At 41.2% G+C, this 21,770-nt stretch overlaps 1 protein-coding gene across 12 annotated transcripts in view; it reads left to right on the forward strand.

Moving 5' to 3' along the window:
* Window positions 1–21,770, forward strand: part of Tanc1 (tetratricopeptide repeat, ankyrin repeat and coiled-coil containing 1) — a 225,201-nt gene that overhangs the window by 127,178 nt on the left and 76,253 nt on the right. For 7 of the 12 annotated variants that reach the window (XM_047543757.1, XM_047543756.1, XM_047543755.1 and 4 more), the window contains 2 exons: window positions 9,580–9,684; window positions 21,400–21,530. In XM_047543757.1, the coding sequence (XP_047399713.1) occupies window positions 9,580–9,684; window positions 21,400–21,530 (236 nt within the window). Of the gene's footprint in view, window positions 1–9,579; window positions 9,685–9,857; window positions 9,880–21,399; window positions 21,531–21,770 lie in introns of those variants that run through there. The other 5 variants (XM_047543761.1, XM_047543759.1, XM_047543762.1 and 2 more) reach the window with 3 other exon arrangements.

Genomic DNA, 21,770 nt, shown 5'->3' on the forward strand with positions numbered 1-21,770 from the left:
GTCATTTGTTTCATCTATCATATATACAGAACCTGAAGGTAATTGTGCATGATATTTTTAGTGCATTTGACTTTCGATTGACTGATTACATGAGATCGGTTATAGAATTTGCTGCTTATGGCATGTCTGTGCTGAAAAAAAATCCAGATTTTGGAATATTTTTTTATTTTGGATTTTTGGATTAGAGATGCTCAATGAATAATTCTTACAAACCCAATGAAACCAGTTTCAGATATTATATTCTTTATGGGTAAGTATAATTATTACCAAAAGTTACAGGAGGTAAGGGCCAGAGTCTCCCTCCTTATAAACTCACTACCAGGTATGAATGAGAAAAATGCTCAGACTGCCGCCCTGCAGCCATGCACTCTGCTTTGTGTGTCTGGTGAAGTCCCAGTTCTGTCTTTTTTAGGGATCAGTGCTCTGAAAACACCTTGCATCCCCTGTTTCCGTGCAGTACATGGGACAGGGTTTCATAGGCAGTGTATTAATGCTCTAAGAAATTAATGACTTAAGAAATTGCTGCAAACTTATCAGTTTAAAACAAATTTATTGTCTCAAAATTCTCTACAAGTCCAGGCATGGTGTGGTATAGCTAGCTCTTTGTTTGAAGTTTCACAATGCCAAAGTCAAAATGGAAGCCTGGTTGCATTCCTTTAAGGTTCAGTGGAAGAGACTTCCAAATCAGTCAGGTGGGCAGAATTGAGGTCCATGGGACTGTAGAATTGACGTCACCTTTTCCTTGTTGACCACCAGCTGGGGATCGGTTTGAACTTCTAGAGACTGCTTGCATTCCATAGTTTGTGATTTCCTTCAGCTTCAAAGCCAGCAAGGTGTCAAGTCCAGAAGGGTGTGGAATCCTCATCATTTGAATCTTGGTTCCCTCCTCCTTTGCCTGACTTCTGCTTTTAAGGGTTCATAGATTACAGTGGGCACCCCCTAATAATTTAGGACAATCTCCTTATTATAAGGGCAGCTAATCAGTAACCTTAGGTCTTAATTCTATTTGCAGAGTCCCTTTACAGCAGTGCTGAGATTTTTGATTCAATATTGAGAGGACCAGAATCTTAGAGTGACGTCTTCAGATTCTGGCTGTGGTAGGCAGACTTCTGGTTATCCTGCCATTTTGCATCAGAGGCCTAAGGATTCCCAGGAATCAGCGACTGGCCCTGCCCGTATGCTTATCAAGGCTAGGACACTCTTCCTACCTATAGCTCTATATTTCTGAGGGTCTGCCAGATTTCTATACCTGGATCATACAAAAGTCAAAGCATGTCTGTGACATTTCTGGCCAATTCCCTTACCTACCACAGATGGCATTAATTTCACCACTGAAAACAAATTATCAACAACTATAATATTAACTAACAAAGTTAGTAATTTAACTAATTTAAGAGCACATTTCTGACCTAAAACACACTAATTAACATAACCTACCCTTGGTTGGTGGCAAGGACAAAAACTGACTGACTGGGTTATAGCAACCTCCCCGCCCCCTCACTCTGTGCTGGGGATTGAACTCATGGGTGCTCTACCACTGAGCTACATTCCCAGTCTTTTTTATTTCATAGTTTGAATTTTTACTTCATATTTTGATACAGTGTCACTAAGTTGTGGAGGCTTTATTTGAACATGTGATTTTTCTACATTAGCTCTTGAGCCACTGGAATGAAAGGCATGTGCCACCACACCAGGCTTGCAGGACCATCTTATGAGTGTGTCCTTTTGATTGTAAGCCAGTTAACAACTCCTGGAATCAATATTTCAGATTAAAACAACTAATCACCTTTAGGCAGTATATTAAAGCCACTGATGCACATTTATATCACACTGGTTATATGGAGGTATTTTGTATTAAAGATTTTTATCTTATTCATTGAGATCTTCCAGAGAACTGGGTTATGTCTTCGGGTTACCCTCATGCCTGACATGTGATGGAGATATCTGTGAAGTAAATAAGTAAAGTAAATTAACGCATTTCCTTGTTTTAATATATAAACACCAATTTAGGTACAGTATAAGAACAGCATGACATTGAAAGAAAATGGAAAAATTACTCATTACTATTGTGCTCATAGTACCATAAATATGTAGACTACAGACAGACTTGAAAATCTTTGTCCACATTTATGTGACAGGGCCTTGTTGAGGGAAGCATGGCACCCCTGGATGTGCTATTTCCCACTGGACTGAAGCGCAGTAATGACAATGCATGTTTGCATCCTCACCATGCCTTGTGCACTGTGTGAATGACCAAAGGCTGTTCACCCTCCCCAGGGGACTTCTAAAAATAAGGCATTTGAAATAAGTAAAAGGCTTATTTAGAGTGGTGTCAGGTAACTTTCATATTTCATTCACCATGAGCAGGTGGCCTGTGGTTTTCTTTCCCTTCTGTTTTCTCATCCTTAGAATTTGGTCTTAGTTTCCCCAGGTCTCCCCTGTCTTTGGGTATGGATGAGGTCACAGTAGTTACCATCATGCACTGATTTGTTGCCCTTCTCTCCTGACACAAGACCCCAGGTCCTTGTGAAAGTGCTTCTGGAAACTTCTGGATGTACTCAGGTGGTACGTCAGGGGTGGCCAGCACTCTTATCTCCTGAAGCCCTGTACCAGCATCCAGGACCCTAGGTGTTTTGGGGCAGAGGACTTTTGCTGCCTTTTTCCCTCCCTGAAGTAGAGAGAGACATCTTAAGCAGCATTTTTGGTTTTTATTTACAGCCTTCCCCTGCTTCTCATAGGAGAAATCCAAATAGACTCTGTGCTGTACTTGAAATTGCCCTCTTGTCTGGCCAAGGTTTTGTAACTGGGTTGATTCATTATCTGGCCCTTCCTTCCCTCAGAATAATTCCTCCTAAGAGGCTGTCACCCCTTATAGCTTGTGTCTGTGGGCAGTCCACCAGTTCTCCAGCCCTGAAGCCTTGATTAGGCCAGGTCTTCCCTGCATCAGTCCAAAATTATATGTCTCCTCTTCCCCATCACACATTCTCTTTTGGGGTACAGTGGGGAGAGGAGTCAGACTATAGAAGCTCTCTTTGGATATCTTGCTCTAAAATCTAAGACTGAACCCAGAGTGGTGGTACATGCCCATAATTCCAGTTCCTCAGGAGGTAGAGGCAGGAGGATTGCAATTTGAGGCCAACTGGAAAAGCAAGACCCTATCTCAAGATAAAAAAGTCTGGGGATGTGGTAGAGCTCAGTGGTAGAGCACTCGTCTAGCGTATAGGAAGCCCTGGGTTTGCTCCCCCAGCCAGCACTGCTTTTAAAATAAGATACATTTTTTAAAAATCCAAGACTCTGATCTAATAGTTTATTACAGTTTAGCATTTGGAATTGGCTATTAAGTGACATTTGCTTTAGAGATGAAAATTTCCCTGTCCCCCAAATCCTTCCTCCTTTCCTTTTCTTCATCTTCTCAACATTTCTGAATGTGAAATGAAAACCTACACCAGATAAAATTGACAGGAACCTTTTCTGTGAAAGTTCAACATACTCTAATATCCCTAAAATGATTGATAACCCAAAGCATCACTTTTCATAGTTTCTAGATGGTGTGAAAAATGTAAGATCTATTTTAAATGCTGTAAGTAGCCTCAGGTGTTTTGTATCCTAAATATTGTGCATATATATATAATTATTTTTAACTGAAACACTCAGAAATGAAAAGTAACCCTTGCCCTTCTCTCACTCATTGCCTGAAGATAAAGCCCAGTTTGGTTTATTTCTGCCATCCCCCTTTAAAAAATATTCCTTATATGGCAGTTTTTAAGCAGCAGAATAGCTGTGTGATTAAACTGTCAAAAAGAGTAAGAAAACTGGCCACAGGGAAAAGTGTTATTTGGAGATTTACATAAAGGCAGAATGCCGAATGGAGAGTGCTCATCCTTCAAGGTTGCAGAACAGTGATTAAGGGCAGACTCTGGCCCCTTCTTTCCAAATGGACACCTGGCCCTTCTTTGTGATTAAGGAAGTGACAGCAGCTATTCCTCTTGGTACCTGCAGGTTTATGACCGTTTAAACTCTTTTTTGGAAACTTTTTTTGTTTCTTTGAATTTTAACTTCGAGAGCCCCTTCCCCTGTATCACATGGTGGAGAATTGGCTGTGGAGACTCAGGAATTGGGATGATGAAAGGGATCTGGGGTAAGATGAAGTGGTTTTAATTTATGATAAAGAACAAACCCCCATTTATCTCTGACCTCTTCATCTGGGCAAGGCTCTGGCCATGGCCTCCGGACCCCTCTGATCTGACAGGAGGGTGGTCAGTGTGGTTTTCCTCAGAGCCCCTCCTTTCTACTGGGCTATGGTCCCAGCCCTACTTCAAACACAAGAATCTGCCGTGTAGCCAGGTTCCCAGGGGCCCGTTCACAGGACAGCTGGGAAAGCTGCTTGATAGTGCCCTTGAGGGTCAGCTGCCCAGGAGTGACTGAGAGGTGAGGCATTAGCCAGGGAAACACATCTGTTCACCCTTATACCTGGCAGTCTTGTCTTAAAACCTAGCTAGTAGCAAGAATGCTGTGCTTTGTGGACACTGATTCTAACAGTATTCTGTTCTGGTTAATATGGAAAACAAGTGGGGTTTGTTTTGTTTTGTGTTTTGGTTGTTTATTTGTTTGCAGTGCTAGAGATTAAACCAGGGGCCTCACACGTGCTTGGCAAGCTGCTCTACCACTAAACTACATCCCCAGCCTCCACCCACCCCTTCTCAAGTTTGTTTTGTGTGTGTCCATGTATAATCTTTTCTCTTTGTGGTGGGGATAGAACCCAGGGCTTCACGCATGCTAATCAGGTACTCTACCACTGAGCTACACCCCCAGCCCTAATTTGGAAGAGTTAATCTTATAACTCTTGGTTTATTAAACAGAGGAAATTATTTTACTTTAAGGTAGCTTATGCTAAGGGATGAGGAGGTTTTCGTTGTGTGTGTGTGTTTTTTTTTTTTTTTAAATAGAAAGCTGTGTGTGGAAAGGTGTAAATTTTCTCTGAGTGAAAGGGGTTTAGGGGAAAAGGGCTTTTTAGTTCAGGTCTCTGTTGATAAGTGATGTAGTAGCTGCTTCATTTAGGGGAATTTTTCATATGGATGGTACAAAGATCAGTGTCATTGTGGTTTGGTGGCTGGCCATTTAAGTGTCAGATCAGCACCTGGTTGATGGCAGTGGGTCCTAACTGCTGCGGCCTCCAGGTGTCCTCACTCTGCTCAGCTGGCCACATCCTGGACTCTGCATGCCCCTTGTCACAGTGCACCCTTGTGTAGCATCACTTTTCTTTCTGGGAAGTGTTCCTTTTGTTTGTTTGTTTGTTTGTTTTTGGTGACTCTTCCGAGTTCCTTTTTGAACTTCTTTCAGTTGCTGTTTTGCTGTCTTGCCCTGTTAGAGTCTATCTGGAGATCCTTGACTCCACCTTTGTCTGTAAGTATAGTTTTGCTAAAACACTGATTGAGGGCTGTGTGCAGCATAGGCCATACTCTAGCACAGCTCTCAGGGTCTGCCATTTCTTGGGGCGGGGGTCTCCCTGTGTGATTTTTGACAGATCTTTTCTCTTGCTGTATTTCCCCAGAGGGGAAACCTCCAGTCTCTTCCAACCTTGATGTATAAGCTCGACGGTTCCCTCAGCTGCGTCTTGGGTGGCCCCACCAGCCTGCACATAGAGTTTTTGTTAATCGTAGTTTTCCAGTTTAGCTCTTGAATCTTCATGGTCTTAAAATTCAGCCTTTCTGGAGAGTAAACAGCCTTTAGGATGACGGAGCAAATGCCTCTGGCTTGGGAAGAGATTCTGGGGGTCCGACTTTCCCTTTAATACATTTTGAGCCCAGCCTGTAGGTGGTCATGGGCTCCGAGGCCTGTGCCCACCCTCATCACCACGCCCCCAGCACTCCACTTTCGTGCTCTGCTCAGTCCTCCGCTCCTTTGCAATCCGTTCCCCACTTTCAGAAGTCAGTTTCTTGCCTGTGGTCGTCTCCTTTTCCCACCAGTCTCTCTTAAATCCCTTTATTGCAGCTTCAGTGGTGTTTCAGAAGGGAGCAGAGGCAATCGAGTGTTCGTCTGCTCTGTTTAATGGAAAGTTCGCACAGAGTCTTTAATGAGCAGTCGGGGAGGGGAGAGAATAAAATCTCTATAGCTATAAATTTATCTTGTTTTATAGCATTCGAGGTTCAGCTCTTGGTGAAAAGCAATTTAAATAAAAGGTTCAAGTAGGAGAAGAGTTGTTTATATTCACTTCATAATATTTCAACTCCTAGTAAACGTTAGGGGAGATTGGAGACAAGTAGGATGGAGGAAAGATTTGCTGCCTAAACAACTTGAAGTCTGTGGATGACTGGGTGGTAGAAGTTTCCAGGGCCCTGGATTTTTTGGAATTGTATATTTAATCTAGATTGCGCAGTGTTTTAAGTGCTGAGTTGTGTTTCATTGCGTGAACTTCAAAACTGCATAGAGCAGCATTGAATTCCTTCCTGCTTTGACCATGTGTAGGTCTTGAGCAAATTGTTGAACTTGTTCAAACCTCAATTTCTTGATCTAAAAATGGGGGAAAGTATTCTTTTCTCCCAAAGTTACTAGGAATGAATAAATAAATGCATTTAAGTGCTGGGCCTTGTGTGACCAGTGAATGCATGTTTTATTTACTTTGGTCTACTCTACATCTTCTTTGCTCTCTGGTGTTATTTATTATTTAATATGCATGGAAACCAGATTGTTCAGGTCTCTGACCTCGTGAATTTTCCCCTTGTTGTGGGAGGCTCACATGCTTGTCTTTAGCTCTGCAACATACTAAGTCCTTAATTAGGGGACGATGAGGAGGAGATGGGTACGGTATTTGAACCTAGGTCTGTCCAAGTCCAGAGTCCCTGCTCTCAGAGTCCTAAGAGACCTGGAGCCTTTCTTAGCCCTTGCCTCTGAGTAGAACTGTCACAGACAACGAGATGGAAAGGCATGATGCATTCTGAAGGCTCTGGTTCCATGTTCCAGCCATTCATAATAACCGTTGTATATATCACTTGAAAGAGTCTACATTTTTAAGTAAGTACTTACTAGCCAGGTGCAGGGCACACATTCAAAATCTCAGTGATGGGGAGTCTGAGGTGAGAGGATTTCAAGTTCAAGGCCAGTCTTGACAACTTAGTGAGATTCTATCTGAAAATAAAAAGGGTCAGGGGTATAGCTCAGTGGTGAAGTGCCCCCTTTACCTAGTACCACCCAAAGGTACTTACTATAAGAGTATATTTTTGAAGGATATATTGGGTAGGTAGATTAAAGCCTGGAAACATATCTCTTTGGGATTTGCTGTTGACTCCACCCAGTGCAGGTGAGCTGTACCTGTATCTATCAAGTAGTAAATATGACCACTAGTTGAGTCTTCAGACCATAAAGGGCTTTACCTCCCCTACCTCCTTTAAATGGAAAAAGCCAGATAAAGAAGAAAGTTGGTAGGGAACCAAAGATAGGCATAGTACAAACCAAAGGTGCACATGGTACACCTTTGTATTTGTCCTGGTTCTGTTTTTCTGTCCTGCTAAGGCCGTTTCCTAGATCTGTCTCTTCCACAGCAGATTTCCCCCATGCATACTTATATGTGGATGTATGTGTGTTTTTGATAACTCTGGATATTGACGCAGAGCTTCCATCCCCCACTTAGACTGTGAATGTATTTCCCCCCTTCCCCTGTAACCATTCCATTAACCTTTAAAAAACATTCCCTCTTTGACAGAGTTAAATTATAAAGACAGCTTCTTGATTAAATACTACATTAGTCATTTAAAAATCATGGTTTCTGACATTAGAAATAGCATCCTTATTTGTAAAGCAACCTCTTTGATAATACAACCTATTTTAAGATGCAACACATTATCACTGGCTGGGAATTGGATTTTTCTTTTTAGTAGTATATATGCTTTTGCAGTAAACCTTTAGATGGCAGCATCTCTCACCATAAGCCATAACTTGAACAAAATCTCACAGATGTACAAGGTGTTTGAGATAGAAGTATTCTCAGAGTTCGCCCATGTCACCCCTTCACTGTATGAGAATGGAGAAGAGAACTGGGATTTTCGGGACAGTAGCTCAGGGCTGCACAGTGGGCAGAGTCACAGATCTCTGCCTGGATCTCTTTCCATCACCCCTCCTCTTAGTGATGCAAAACGTTTCTATCTCTGTGGCCTTGTTAAAACTATAAAGCAATCACAAGAATCAAGTGGGTAATTCTGGACCAGAAAGAAATATGGCATTTGGAAGAAGCAGATAGAATGGACATTCTTTTTGGTTTTTTTAAGCTACTTTAATTAGATATAACTCATATACTGTACAATTCACATACAATTCATCCACTTAAAAATATACAGTGCAGTTTTTAGCATGTTCACAAAGTTGTATAAATGATTGCCATGATTTAATTTTAGATCATTTCATTATTCCTGAAAGAATTCCCTTAGTCACCCCCCAGCAAGCCAGCATATCCTCAGTCCTGGCAACCACACAAACCTTTCATTTCTATAGGTTTGCCTATTGGGACATCACATATGATCAGAATCTCATACCAGGTGGTCTTTTGTGCATGGTTTCTTTCATTTAGCATAATTTTCATGTTTCGTGTCCTAGCATGAATTGGTGCTTCTTTCCATTTATTTCCCAACAGTATTCCAGTGTGTGGCTACACACATTCTGTTTCATCATTCAGTGGACCTCTGGCTATTTCAAATAATGCTACTATGAATGTATGTGTACAAGTGCAAATGTATATTCACACAGGAGTGGAATCGCTGGCCACGTGTTGACTGCGTGTAACCTTTTGAGCTAAACTGTTTTGTAAAGGTTTTCATCCTCGTCCATTTCAAGCATCAGTGAGTTGAGGGCTCTATCCAGTCTTATTAAGAATTCCAGATCTTCTGCTGATGAGGTGGGGCTGGAGGGAGATGAGCCTCTCAGTCTCTCTTGTGTCCTTGAGCTGTCACTGGACTGGCTATCTGACCATTCAGAGGTAGTTCTTTCAGCTCGAAGAAAGCCTTCATCCTCTGGGCCCCTCACAGTCACCGTGCGTCACCAGCCTGATAAGGCACCTTCATGCAATGGCTACACAGAGCCTGTTGACATTACAGCTGACTGTTTGTAGACCTTGCCTTCCAGCTTTGGAGATACCAAGCAATGAAATCATCTTCTTCCCAGTTAAAGGAAAATGACAGATATGTGTGTGTGTTTCTTTATATATATATATATATATATATATATATATATATATATATATATATATATATATGAAGAAACCCATAAAACCTTCACCACAGGCCATCCAGGTTTGGACATGTCAAAATCTCCTCCTTGACACACAGTGAAGACAGCTGTGGAAACTTCATAGCGGAGGACCAGGTTTCGTTTCGGTCAGAGTTTAGGTTCGCCAAACTGAGCTTACCCTGTTCAGCAGCCCAGACTGGACGATCCCGCATCTGCTCTGAACTGTGTGTGTGTTCACCGTAGGGGAGGGGGCTGGCTCTTCCCTTAGCGTATTTGGGTCCTGGTAAGGACACACACTGTATGTTCTGAAGCTTTGTTTGCATCTGGAAAATATTAGCCACACTCAGATCTTTCCCACTGCAGGTCCCGTCAGGAAGCCCAAGTATGTGGAAAGCCCCAGGGTGCCTGGAGATACAGTTATAATCCCGTTCCGAGAAGTGTCCAAGCCCACAGAGCCAAGTGAGAATGGTAAGGACATGTTTTCAGTGACTTCTCCCTCCTCCCCTGAAGACTGTCTGGAATGGCTTTCCGTCTCTGAGGAGAACCGGAGTGCCCCTGCCGGAACACTGCCCTGAACTGAATGTATTTGGAAGCATTTTTTTCCTTGGGCAGTTTATAGAGATCTATTTGGCTGTTGTAAATTCTTGGAATTATATATGTGGGGTAAGAATAGTTGAGTGGTTTTACATGTGCTAAGAGTTGGGTCTTGTTTCCTCTGAACTTCGGGAACATGAAAAGTCAGCCAGAAGACGGTGAGATGTCTTGTTGTTAATACTTTACCATTTCAGAATATTTAGCACAAGGCTCTAGCTAAAAAGCTGAAACTTTACACAATGCTTTTCATAGCTTTCTTAAGAGTATTTGGTAACTTAAAAAAGCCTGTATTTTTTTTTTAAATCTCTGAAAATTTTCTTTAGACAATGTGAATATAGAGACAAAAAAAAATCCAAATTGCTTGAAACAATTTCATGAAGACATTTTTTGGGAGGGAGGATCGGTTTCTTTGTCTAAATCCAAAAATAAACATAACAGGCATTATGAACTTAAGTTCATTAATAATTATCCATTTTTAAGTTGATTCAAGATTTACCTATTTGTACTTTTCTGGGGAGTTTGCACCTCACAACTCTATAGCCTTTAAGTTGGGTGTTTTAAACTTACATCATTTTCCTGCAGAAACAAGAGGTTAAGATTCTTGTCCTATTTATAGAAGCGAGTTTTGCCCCCAGTGTGAACACAGATTTATGTAGTAATGCTCAAAGAAAACTTAGGAAAGAAAATGCATCCATGTTTCCACTTTGGAATACCTGGCCCCCCTCTTCAGCCTCATTGTTTGGAGGGGACAACCCCTCTATATTGCAACTTCCATGTGTAGTTTTGTGTTTCTTGTGATGTGTGGCAGGAAGTAGGATGTGGGAGGAGAGTGGAGCGGAGTGGTGGTGAAAATAGAGCTAAAAATGAGCTGAAAGGGGGCGTTGGCAGAAGCTGGAATCAGGAAGTTTGGGATGGGTGGAGGAGGAAATGGCATGGGCACACTGGACCAGCAAGAGGTGCTGTTGTAGGCATCCTGGCATGAAGTCCACCCTGATCCCTTCTGGCCAGGCCCCAGTTGTGTGGTGGAAGAGGCTTTTGCCACTGATTTGGGCAGAGCAGGGTGCGGCACTGGGTGTGTGTGAGAAGATGGAGAAATCACGGTGGTGTCCAGTTAGGACAGCTGTGACTGATGTAGGAAGTCTCTCTTGGGTGTGCATTTGTGTGTGCAGGCTGCCTGTTCCGTCATTTCTGATGTGTGTGAAAAGGAAAACAAAAATCTACTCCTGATGTGAATATCTGTCATTGAACTTCCTGAGCAGTCTGTACATTTCAGATTAAGCCTGCCACCCCTGCCCCTCATCCTACCGCCTGTCCAGTTGTCGAAGTCCTCACAGATCATGGTGCTGGTGTTGTGACTGAGCAAGACACCATGGCGTGACCTCTTTTTCCATGACTGAGAGGGTTGTTGGAATTTCTGTGTAGGATACTCCTGATTCAAGAGTGGAAGAGAGAGTTAGAATTTTTATGGGACTAGGAAAGGAGGTTATAAATAGTTACCTTTGTCAACTTTCCTCCCCTTGCCCAAGGTAGAATTGGCCACCTTTCTTGGCAAGAGGAGGTGTTTTGGGGCTTGGCTGTGGGCCGAGCTAAATTCAAGTGCAGCCATTGGCCTGGCTGGAGTGGCCAAAATATGCATGTGTGCTCACTCCTGAGACCTGAGCTCTTTTATTCAGCCTCTTCAGGACTGTGGGGGCCAAAATCACGCCATACGGGGCTGCACATTCAGGACCTGAGGTTTCCAATTGGACTTCGATTAAGAAATGTGGTACATTTTCACTTCTTTTAGTGTGGGCTAGGGGTGTGGTTCATGTTTGTGGGCACGTGGTCCTATGTGAAGATAGCCCTGGTACTGGTCTGAGCCACAGCAGCTACTCTGTTGGTGAGGAGGTGGTTGCCCAACAGAATTGAACTTGACAGTTAGCAAAGGGTGATGTGCTCTGTAACCCTCATGGAATCTTACATCTCGGTGGAGTGAAGACTGCCCTGTTAAAGTGTAAATTTTATGCACAGGTCATTGAACCTAAAGGAGAGGTTTTGGAGCTAAAACTAATTGAGTTTATTAACCCAGGCATGTACAGACACATGATGGGCAAACTCTAGGGTTTGAGACCAGCCTTGTCAATCAAGTTTCACTTTAAAATTTGGACTTCTGCTTCCCATACTTCCTTTGGGTATTCTTATTTAAGTCTCTCTGATACTTCTGGATGCTGTTAATAATAGCATGTCAGTGTTCACCAGACTATTGAAACAGCTCCTTGTGAAATGTCTGCTTTCATGTAGATTTGTGAAATAGCAAGTTACTCCTAAATATTTGAAATACTCTTTTCTGACTGTGCTGCCTCACTTTTGCTTTGGTGGCCATGTAGCTATATCAATTCTTGATTCTTGGTTGTTCGAAATTTAAATCAAAGTAAAACAAAGTCACTGAGCACTTAGGATTTGTTGATTAATTTATACGTAATTCTGTTGATATGTGATTTGTGTGTTATTTTTAGCTATCTGAAAAGTAGGTTCAACAGATGACCTGTTTTTTGTTGTCGTTTTGGTAAGTAAAGAACCCGTTTATTGAAGTTTGCATTCACCTTGAAACATCTTTAGGAAAAAACATTCTACCATATTTAGTATTTTTATTCTTTTGGTACTGGGAATTGAAGCCAGGGGTACTTTACCACTAAGTTACATATATTTTTTATTTTAAGACAAGGTCTTGTTAAATTGCTGAGGGCTGGCTTCTAACTTATACTCTTCATACCCCAGCTTTCTGAATCCCTGGGATTATAGGAGTGTGCCACTGCACCTAACTTCAGTATTTTTAAATATTTTTGAAACACAGCATTTTCTACTCTGGAAAAAAAAAAAAGGTTTGACTTAATGAAGTCTCAAACACAATACGAATCTTTTTTGTGTGTGTGTGTGCCTGTTTAATGGTCCTAATAAACTATGTGTCATATAAGATAGGTTCTTTATAAATAAGCTTCATGTCAATTAAAGTAACATTTTTGGGGGGAGGAGAAATTCCATTTACCCCCAGAACAATACCTCAGCCTTAATGGGAAAGAAAAAGCCTAAATTAGGACTCACAGCTTTATTTCTTTGAATTAGAGACATCCATAATTCATTTAGGTTTGCTTTAATATATCATTAGCTACTTGAGCCAGCTTTGATGGGGAGGGGTGAGAAAATTTTTAGTCTCATGAGTCATTGCTCAGTGAAGATCAATCTCAGAATATGATGAAACTTTTTTTTTTTTCCTTCTGGTAGTCTGGTTAGCAAATGAAAGCAACCCATATGAAACAACAGAATAACTAAATACCGAAGAGGGGTCTCTTAGATAGTGTTCAAATACTCCATTGATGACTTAATTTTTTATTACTATTTCAGACATTCAGAGACATAAAGAACTAAAGAGGTATGGCATGTATAATGGCATTTATCAGCCCATCACCTAGTTAAGAAATAAAACATAACTGTGTATTTCCTCTGATAATTTTCTCTTTCCTTTCCCAAGAGGTAACCTTAATTCTGCTTTATATTTAATTTTCAGCTTCTTAAAATGGTGATGCACCATTTAACTAATGACTGAATGAGATTTAGTTAGATGAGAGTTTAGAAGTGGGCATGCCTGGTATGTGTCCAGTGGGAGAGGGGGGAGAGGTAGAGAAGTCATTTGTTCTATAGTCCCTTCAGTAAATATTTTTTAAAAATGTTTTGGTACTGGGGATTGAATCCAGGGTCTTTATCACTGAGTTATATCCCCAGCCTTTTTTTCCCCTTTAATCTACAAATGTTTTATTTACTACCTCTACTTTTAACATACTCTATGCACTTCCAAACATCTAGAAAGACTAAATATTTCAAATAAGGACTTAAGTTTGTCCATTCCCAGTGCTTTTCTTTTTTATTTTGAGGCAAAGTCTTGCTAGGTTGCAAAGCTGGCTTTGAACTTGTGATAGTCTTGCTTCAGCCTCCCATGTCTCTGTATTACAGGAGCACAACACCATATCTGGCAATATTAATCAAATTCTTAAGCTGTGAAAGGCACTATGCTAGATGTTCGTTAAGATGAGTTATTAAACTGAGTGTGGTGGCACATGCCTATGATCCCAGTAACTACAGAGGCAAGAAGATTGCAAGATCAAGACCAGCCTCAGCAACATAATGAGACTCAAATAAAATAAACAAGGGCTAGGGATGTAGCTTAGTGGTAGAGTACCCCTGCATTCAGTCCCCAGTACTGCGGGGGGGGAGGGGGAGAGAGTCATCAAGTGGTGGTCCTTTTTTCACTAAACCTTAGTGTATGGTCGGAGAGTAAAGACCTGTATACAGAGTGTCTAATTCAAAGGAGAAATTAATGGGTACTAATTCAAGCTGTGTGATAAATTGAGAGTTCAGCAGGTAGAGATTTTGAGCATGGGAAAGACTTAATTGGTGCCATGCCATAAGTTGTCAGTCCATTCAGGATGCTACAACAAAAATATCTTAAGCAAGGTGGTTTATAGACAACAGAAATTGATTTCTCATAGTTCAGAAGCCCAAGAAGTAAAAATTGAGGTGTCTGTAGATTTCATGTCTGATGAGGGCCAACTTCCTAGTTCAGAGATAGCCATCTTTTTCCTAACCTCACAGGATGGAAGCAGCCATAAGCCCCTCCTTTTATCAATGGCACTAATCCCATTCATGAGGGCGTAGCCTCCCAAAGGCCACACCTTTTATTATAGAAATCTGGGGAGAGTGAACAATCACAAACATTTTGACCATAAATTCTGACAACAAAGTAGGATGAAAGTGGGTAGGAAGAGGCTAAGATCAGGGAGAATGTTAAGAAAATGAGCTTGGTAATTAAATGAGAGAATAAAACCTCAAATGAACAGGGGTCAGGAAATAAGAGGATGAATAGGGAGACTGTTGAGGTTGCAAGGACCTGGGAGCCGTCGTGACAAAGATGACAGCCCCCAATCTGTGACTGCACTAGGAGATCACTGGAGGAGGGGATTCCAGGATTTGGTTTGAGCTGTTTCAGATACGTTGACTTCAGGTGCATCTAGGCAACAGTGTCCATCCAGCAAGTGGAATCAAACTGGGTCTCAAGAAGGAGCTCACTCAGCATATAAACTGGGCAGCCCTTTGCTCAGAGATAAGATGGTGAGGTAAATAGGACTAGGGAAGAAAATCTAGTATATTTTCAGAGAAGAGGACTAAGAAACATTGATCTTTTATTTACAAACTATGAATAAGAAGTGGAAGAAGCACCTGCAAGAGGAGTAGAAGACACCAGCAAGACCTGGTGACCATGGGTTTTCTCTCTATCTCTTACAACAATTGCTGCTTTCTCCCTTGAAGGGCAGAGTTTGCAAGGTCAAAAATCTACAGGAAAATTACAAGAGAGGGTGTACTATTTTTAAAAATGGAGAAGAAAAAATTTTATGTGCTTAGTAGGGCTGTTTCAGGAGCACCGGAAAAGTGCATGAGTTGAGGTTATATAGGTAAGTGATGAGGAAGCATAATTGGTCAGGATAGACCCTTCATTTAATACCAAGAAGTTGAGCAGATAGATAGGGGAAGCTCGCAGGATTAGATAGCAGAGTGAGGGCTGCGTGTGGCTGTAGTTTGTATGTATGTATGCATATATTTATGGTACTGGGGATTGAACTCAGGGGCACTAAACCACTGAGTCACATCCCCAGTCTATTTTGTATTTTTATTTGGTGACAGGGTCTCACTGAGTAGCTTAGCACTTCACTTTCACTGAGGCTGGCTTTGAACTTGTGATCCTCCTGCCTCAGCCTCTGGAGCTGCCGGGATTACAGTTGTGCACCACCGCACCCGGCTTATATGTATTTTAAGAAAAGGGATTTGCTTTAACATGATTTAGACTTAAAACAGAGCTTCTCCAAATGTGGACTATGGAATTTTAAGGTGTCCCCAAGATCCCGTCAGGGATTTGTGAGATCAAAACTCTTTATAATAATCAAAATGAATAGTAAAACTTGCAACACCTGCTCTTCAAGGCAGGGGCACCAACTACCTAGTCATGTTACTCTTCACTGCCATGCACTTGCATCAGACATGATAATTCACTGAAGAATGTCCTTGACAAAGCACTAAAAATAATGAATGTTATTAAATCTTGACCCTTGAATACCTATCTTTTTAATATTCTGTGCGGTGAAGTGGCAAGTCTGCATAAAGCATTTCCACCGCATGCTGAAGTGTGATAGGTGTCTCAAGGCAGCGCATTCTGTGAGTGTTTGAATTGCAAGCTGAACTAGCCACATTTTAAATGGAACATCATTTTTTATTTGATGTAATCACTGGCAAACTATGGTTATTCAGAGTTGAGTGCTTGTCACACATTTTCTTCAAAAGGAATGAAAGAGCCTGTCACTTCAATTTAAAAAAAAATAAAAAATAAAAACACTTCACAAGATTAGTTGTCAATGTGAAAACTTGACCTTTTAAATAAAAATTAGGTTTTTGGAGAAATTTGCATCTGACATGTTAAGCTTGATGGTTTCCCAAGATGTTTCAGTTAAGATCTGTGGTAATATTAACGAATATGTAATTTTGATATTGTGTATTGAAATGAGTGAACATTTTTAAGATTTTCAAAACACACATTTTCCAACTAACCCAAAGAATGATGTTATAAAATCTTATGTGGGTAGAAGATCCATCCATTTATTTATTTTTTATTTTTTGCAGTACTAGAGATTGAACCCAAGGGTGGTTTTCCACTGAGCTACATTCCCAGCCCTTTTTATTTTTAATTTCGAGGCAGGATCTTGTAGTTGTCCAGGTTGTCCTTGAACTTGGAATCCTCCTGCCTTAGCCTCCCTCCCTGAGATTACAAATATGTGCCATCTCTTCCAGCAAGTTTAATTTAAAATACAAAACAGGTTGGGGCGTCGTTCACTGATAGCATGCTACTAAAGAGGCCCTGCGTTCAGTTCCCAGCACCAAAATAAAAACATATCCCAACAGAATAGTGCAGAAACAGATCTGAGAAGCCAGCAGTTTTCTGTTAAATCAGATAGTATAGATATTTGGGAAAAAATGAAATAACGTCATTCTTTTTAACTTTTTAAATTGAAAGTGTAGTTCTTTTCATTAAAATGTTATTAATGTATAAGTTTTATTTTAAAATAAATTTACATTTTAATAATTCATATTCTTAATTTCTACTGTGATAAATATCAGTAGCTACAACAGTCATAAACTGAAGCTCATTGAAGTCCTCTATAATTTTGGGGAGTGAATCCTGGTGCCAAAATGTTTGATAATCTAGTGGCTTAGAGAGAGGAAGACAATCAAAATAGAGATGAGAAAATTGATCCAAACTCTGCAAGTTACCTATGCTTGAGAAGATGGGGACTTATAGATACTTTGAAAGAAGAAATGATAAACTTTGGTGACAATTTCAACACATACTATTTTGGAAGCTTGGCATTAAGTCAGTTGTTCAAGGTCACGTAGCTAGTGAGTAGCCAGATGTTATCCAGGATGCCCAGTGCTCTGTGGAGTTTGAGGAGGATAAGGGTGAAGAGGTCGTCTTTATGGAATGATCACTGGACCTCCAGGGACCCACACAGTTCTAACAGTGGCTTTAAGAAGAGGGGATCATTAAATGGGAAATGAAGCAGTGTGTGAGCCAAATGGAGACAGTTTGGCAATCAGCAAAAGGTGGGAATTGTCTTGGAATACTGAGTTCAGAAAAAGCTAGTTGGGCCAGAAAAATTATAAACAACAACTATATTTTTAAGTAAGAGAATTTAATCACATCTGTAAATATGTATGAACTTTTTTTTCATATGAACTTGTGAAACCAGAAATTGCAATAATAGGAAGTGTGGGCTCTTAGTGTTAAAACTGATGCACATAATGACCAGCTTTATAGCATTTTGTGGTTTATAAGGTATTTCTGACATTATTGATTTTGAGGCTCACCATCTAGGAAGTGGGTACAGCACTTCACTGATGAGGAAATTGAAGTTCAACACCTGAAGGGCCCCGAATCATGTTAGCATCTTCTGCAGTGTAGAAAAGGGGAAGAGGAGGACTGGGAAGGGCACTAAGGTTTTGAGGTTTTGAAGTTACTTTGATAGTAATTGGGGAGCTGGTCAGTTGGTGGACTGCTCCGTGGTGTTTGTGCACCACACATGGTCCAACGGGGTCTGAAAAGCTAAAAAGAGGCAGCTTTTCACATGAGTTAGCCTTCCACAAGAGTATGACATCGAGGAATCCATGAAGACATTATTAGGGCCAGGCATGGTGGCGCATGCCTATAATCCCAGCAACTCGGGAAGGTGAGGCAGGAGAATTGTAAGTTCAAAGCCAGCCTGGGTAAGTTAGTGAAACCCTGCTGCAAAATAAAAAAATAAAAAGGACTGGGGATGTGGCTAAGTGGTTGAGCACCCCTGGGTTCAATCCGTGGTACCAAAAAAGAAAAAAAAAAATATTGGGAGGAATATCACTGCCCATTTTGAGCCTAACAGATTCCCAGGAAGTGTAAGGCCAGTTACTCTCTCAATTCCAAATACCACCAACACAAATTCTTTGGGTATTTAAATCTGTGAAGTTTAAAGTGAAATGAGGTCCTCCTTCTTTCTGACCTTATCCCATTGATAATGGGTAAAGTATTGATGAGTGACTTAATATTAACTACATGAATGAAAATAGACTCTCCATTTAGTGGCCCATTACAATTTGATTTGGAGACTATGTTGGAGTAATAATGATCTTAAAGTAGATCATCTGACTATTCAAAGCACAGTATTTTGGGAACAATTATGAAAGCAGAAATGCATTTCCATTTCACAGTGGAGTGTGCCCCATCGAGTTCCCAGGCAACTCCTCTCTCCCAGAATGGCACTGTCATTCTTCACACAAGGGTCCTTCTCCCAGAAAGAACAGTTCAGTAGAAAAGACTGTGCATTAGGAAGGCAGGACATGGACAACTTGAGGTGAATTAAGGAATTCCGACTTTTAAGGAGATGATCACTAGGGATAACATTATAGAAGAGTGAATGAAATATGGAAACACAGGAAGCCTTTGGAAGAAACAAAATTGCTGTGAATTAATAGATACAAAATGAAATAAACAATGTCTCCACTCATCCTGAACCCCAGTAGGGTTTTAGAACTTTGGTAGTGCAGAGTCTAGGTTCAACAATCAAGAGAACAGTCAACATGAATTTGGGTGTCTCTTAAACTCAGCCATTAAACCTGGCTCCCCACTGCTCCCTAGCTCATCTGAAGGGGGATGACTTTTGGGTAACTAGTTGTTTTTAGATCTTTTTTTCTTTTTTCTGGTTTTTTCCCCCCGTTTTTGTTTGTTTGTTTGTTTGTTTGTTTTGTTTTTTCCTTTTCTTTTCTTTCTTTCTTTTTTTTTTTAGTTGAAAACCCGGGATGGTAGCTTTGGCTCTGCTGGGGACAATGGTGTCCCTCTGCTTCATGTAGGACCTACACAAGATCTGGGGCTTTCAAGCATGTCTCCAGTGAGACCGTGACTGTGTTTGTTGCAGGGGTAGGTTCTGTGGCAACTGCCTGTGTACAGCTTCACTCTGCCTCCACAGCAGCTGCCAACTGGGAGTTGTTTCTGGCTCTTTCCCCAGAGTGTTTCAGGTCGAACCAGAAGCTAGACTTTCTGGTACATGGTCACAATTGTATGGCAGGATGGAGGTTGTTTCAAAAGGAAAGGAGGTGGTGGAGTAGAGAAATCACTGAGATCTACCCTCTTACCTACTTCTTCCCCTTTACATCTGGGTCTTGTGCCCACACTCTAGTTCAGCTGCCACCCAAGATAAAATAGCCACTCTGCCTGAGCCTTGGAGCCTTGGGGCACTGGGGCAGTAGCAGGAGGAGAGACCCAGTCTATGATGAATGGTTCAGCCCTTGGGTGTGCCTGGGTTGTGTTGATTTTGTTTGGTTCACACCCTTTGTTCCCAAATGCCCATCTACCTTGAGAATCTAACTGTGGTTTGAAGTCTCTGGTGGGAAGGGACCTTCTGTAGAGCACCGTAGGGGTGTGGTCCACCCGCCCTGGGGTGGCTCCCTTCCCAGGAGTTGTCATGGGGCTACTGATCCCTTGGTAGGAATTGAATGCAAATCATCTGGAAACATCAGGGCTCTCTCAACTCAGAACAATCAGTCCCTGGTTACCTCAGGGCGGCAGTTTTCTAGAGTGAATAAAAAAATATATGAGCTGCAAACAGCTCTTCTTCCTACCCCAAACATTGAGAACCAGCAAGTTGTGGGGTGCCTTTCCTTTCCTGAAGATAGTGCCAGGCTGCAGCCTCTAGCCGCAGCCGCTATCCTGGGTGCATGACTTAGCAAAACTGATATGCAAATGAGAATAGTACAGATGGTCTTCTCAAAAGCTCTGTTTATTTTAATTTTTACAGCTCCTTACAAAAGCAGAGTTAACACCAAACTTTATTGTTGGCATCATAGCTCAAAAGGAACATCACTGTGTTCTTCCTTATTTTGTTTTTTCTAAGACCTCAACCATTATCTGCAGATTTCTATGTCTAGAGAAAATAGGTCCATGTATGTATGGATCTTGGTGTCTGGGTAATTAAAAAACAGTAAAACACTGAGTGACTGTATTGTACATTGTGCATTGTTTATTCTTGTGTTGACCTGTGCAATCTTGGTTTGCTTTGTACATGATTTCATCCCCATAGAAGTGAATTTAAAAATGTGAGAGAAGCAACAGAATGATGTTGATGTTTTTTCAACCATAATTAAGTGTCCTTAGACTTTTGGATATAAGATTAACTTCCAGCTCAACATTTAAATTAAAATTCAATAATAAATTCTCTTAAATGCAAAAAGCCAAATGACCCAACTTCAGGGAGAACCCGAGAAAGGCCCTATTCCCAGTGTTACCTGTGGAGCATTCTGAGAATATAGGCTGATTTTTCTACATCTCTGGACAACAGTGCATTGCTGAAACCTGTCTCCTGGGGACATGTTTCACTGAGTTTTAAAATATTTGTTTCAATGAGGATTTCTCAGTGATTGGTACTTGAGTTTGAGTTCTGATTTTGACCATCACTGCCATGGAACATGCAGGTTTTCCACCAAGGTCTTCCTGCCCCTGCCTAGTTTAATGAGAACTTAGATTTCAGTTTTATCCCTGTATCTAAACAGCCTGGGTTTCTGCCAACATGTCACTTGGGTTTTACATTATTTCAGCCCCCTTTGGCATTGGGCACACTGTGCCCTTTAATGTTAATATGAAGGGGAAGACTTTTCTTACCCAAAGGGGTGTCTGAAGTACCCCCCCCCCCTTTTTTTTCCATATGGTTTGGGAATAGAAATTGCTGTCAGATAACAACACTGGGCTTTTCTGGTTCAGGTCAAATATTTCACCCTTTAAACTTGGAATTTCTCTGTTACTGTTTTCTTAACCTGTCATGGCCTCTTAATTAGAATGTACTGCTGGAGGACAAGCCACATTGTCAAACTTGGTGCATTTTATAAAAATACACAAAAGTGCCAGACAAGCAGCTGCAGTGCGAACTCATCCAGATGTGAAGCTGAAATTCCCCAGAGGGGCATCTTTATTGTTTTCTTTCTTTGTTCCAGAAGCAAAGACCGATAATGAACCGAGCTGTTCCCCGGCAGCTCAAGAACTGTTGACAAGGCTGGGATTTTTACTGGGAGAAGGGATCCCGAGTGCCACACACATAACCATTGAAGACAAAAATGAAACCATGGTAATACCCAAGGAATACACTGCATTTCATACCTGCTCAAAGGATGAATGAAGCGATAACCAATCTTCCTCTCCCCATGAGTGGGGAAGTCATTGTTTGGTCAAATGAGTTCTGGGCTGTTGTGTATTGAAATTTATGGCAACAGTTTGTTTCTGGGTGTTTGTAGAGAGGGGGTTAGGGAAAAGCAGAAGGGAGCAGAACTTAAGAAAATGTCCACATTAACCTTCTAGTCACTCCCTG

This window comes from Sciurus carolinensis, chromosome 3 (genome assembly GCF_902686445.1).
Source record: "Sciurus carolinensis chromosome 3, mSciCar1.2, whole genome shotgun sequence".
Lineage (NCBI taxonomy): Eukaryota > Metazoa > Chordata > Mammalia > Rodentia > Sciuridae > Sciurus > Sciurus carolinensis.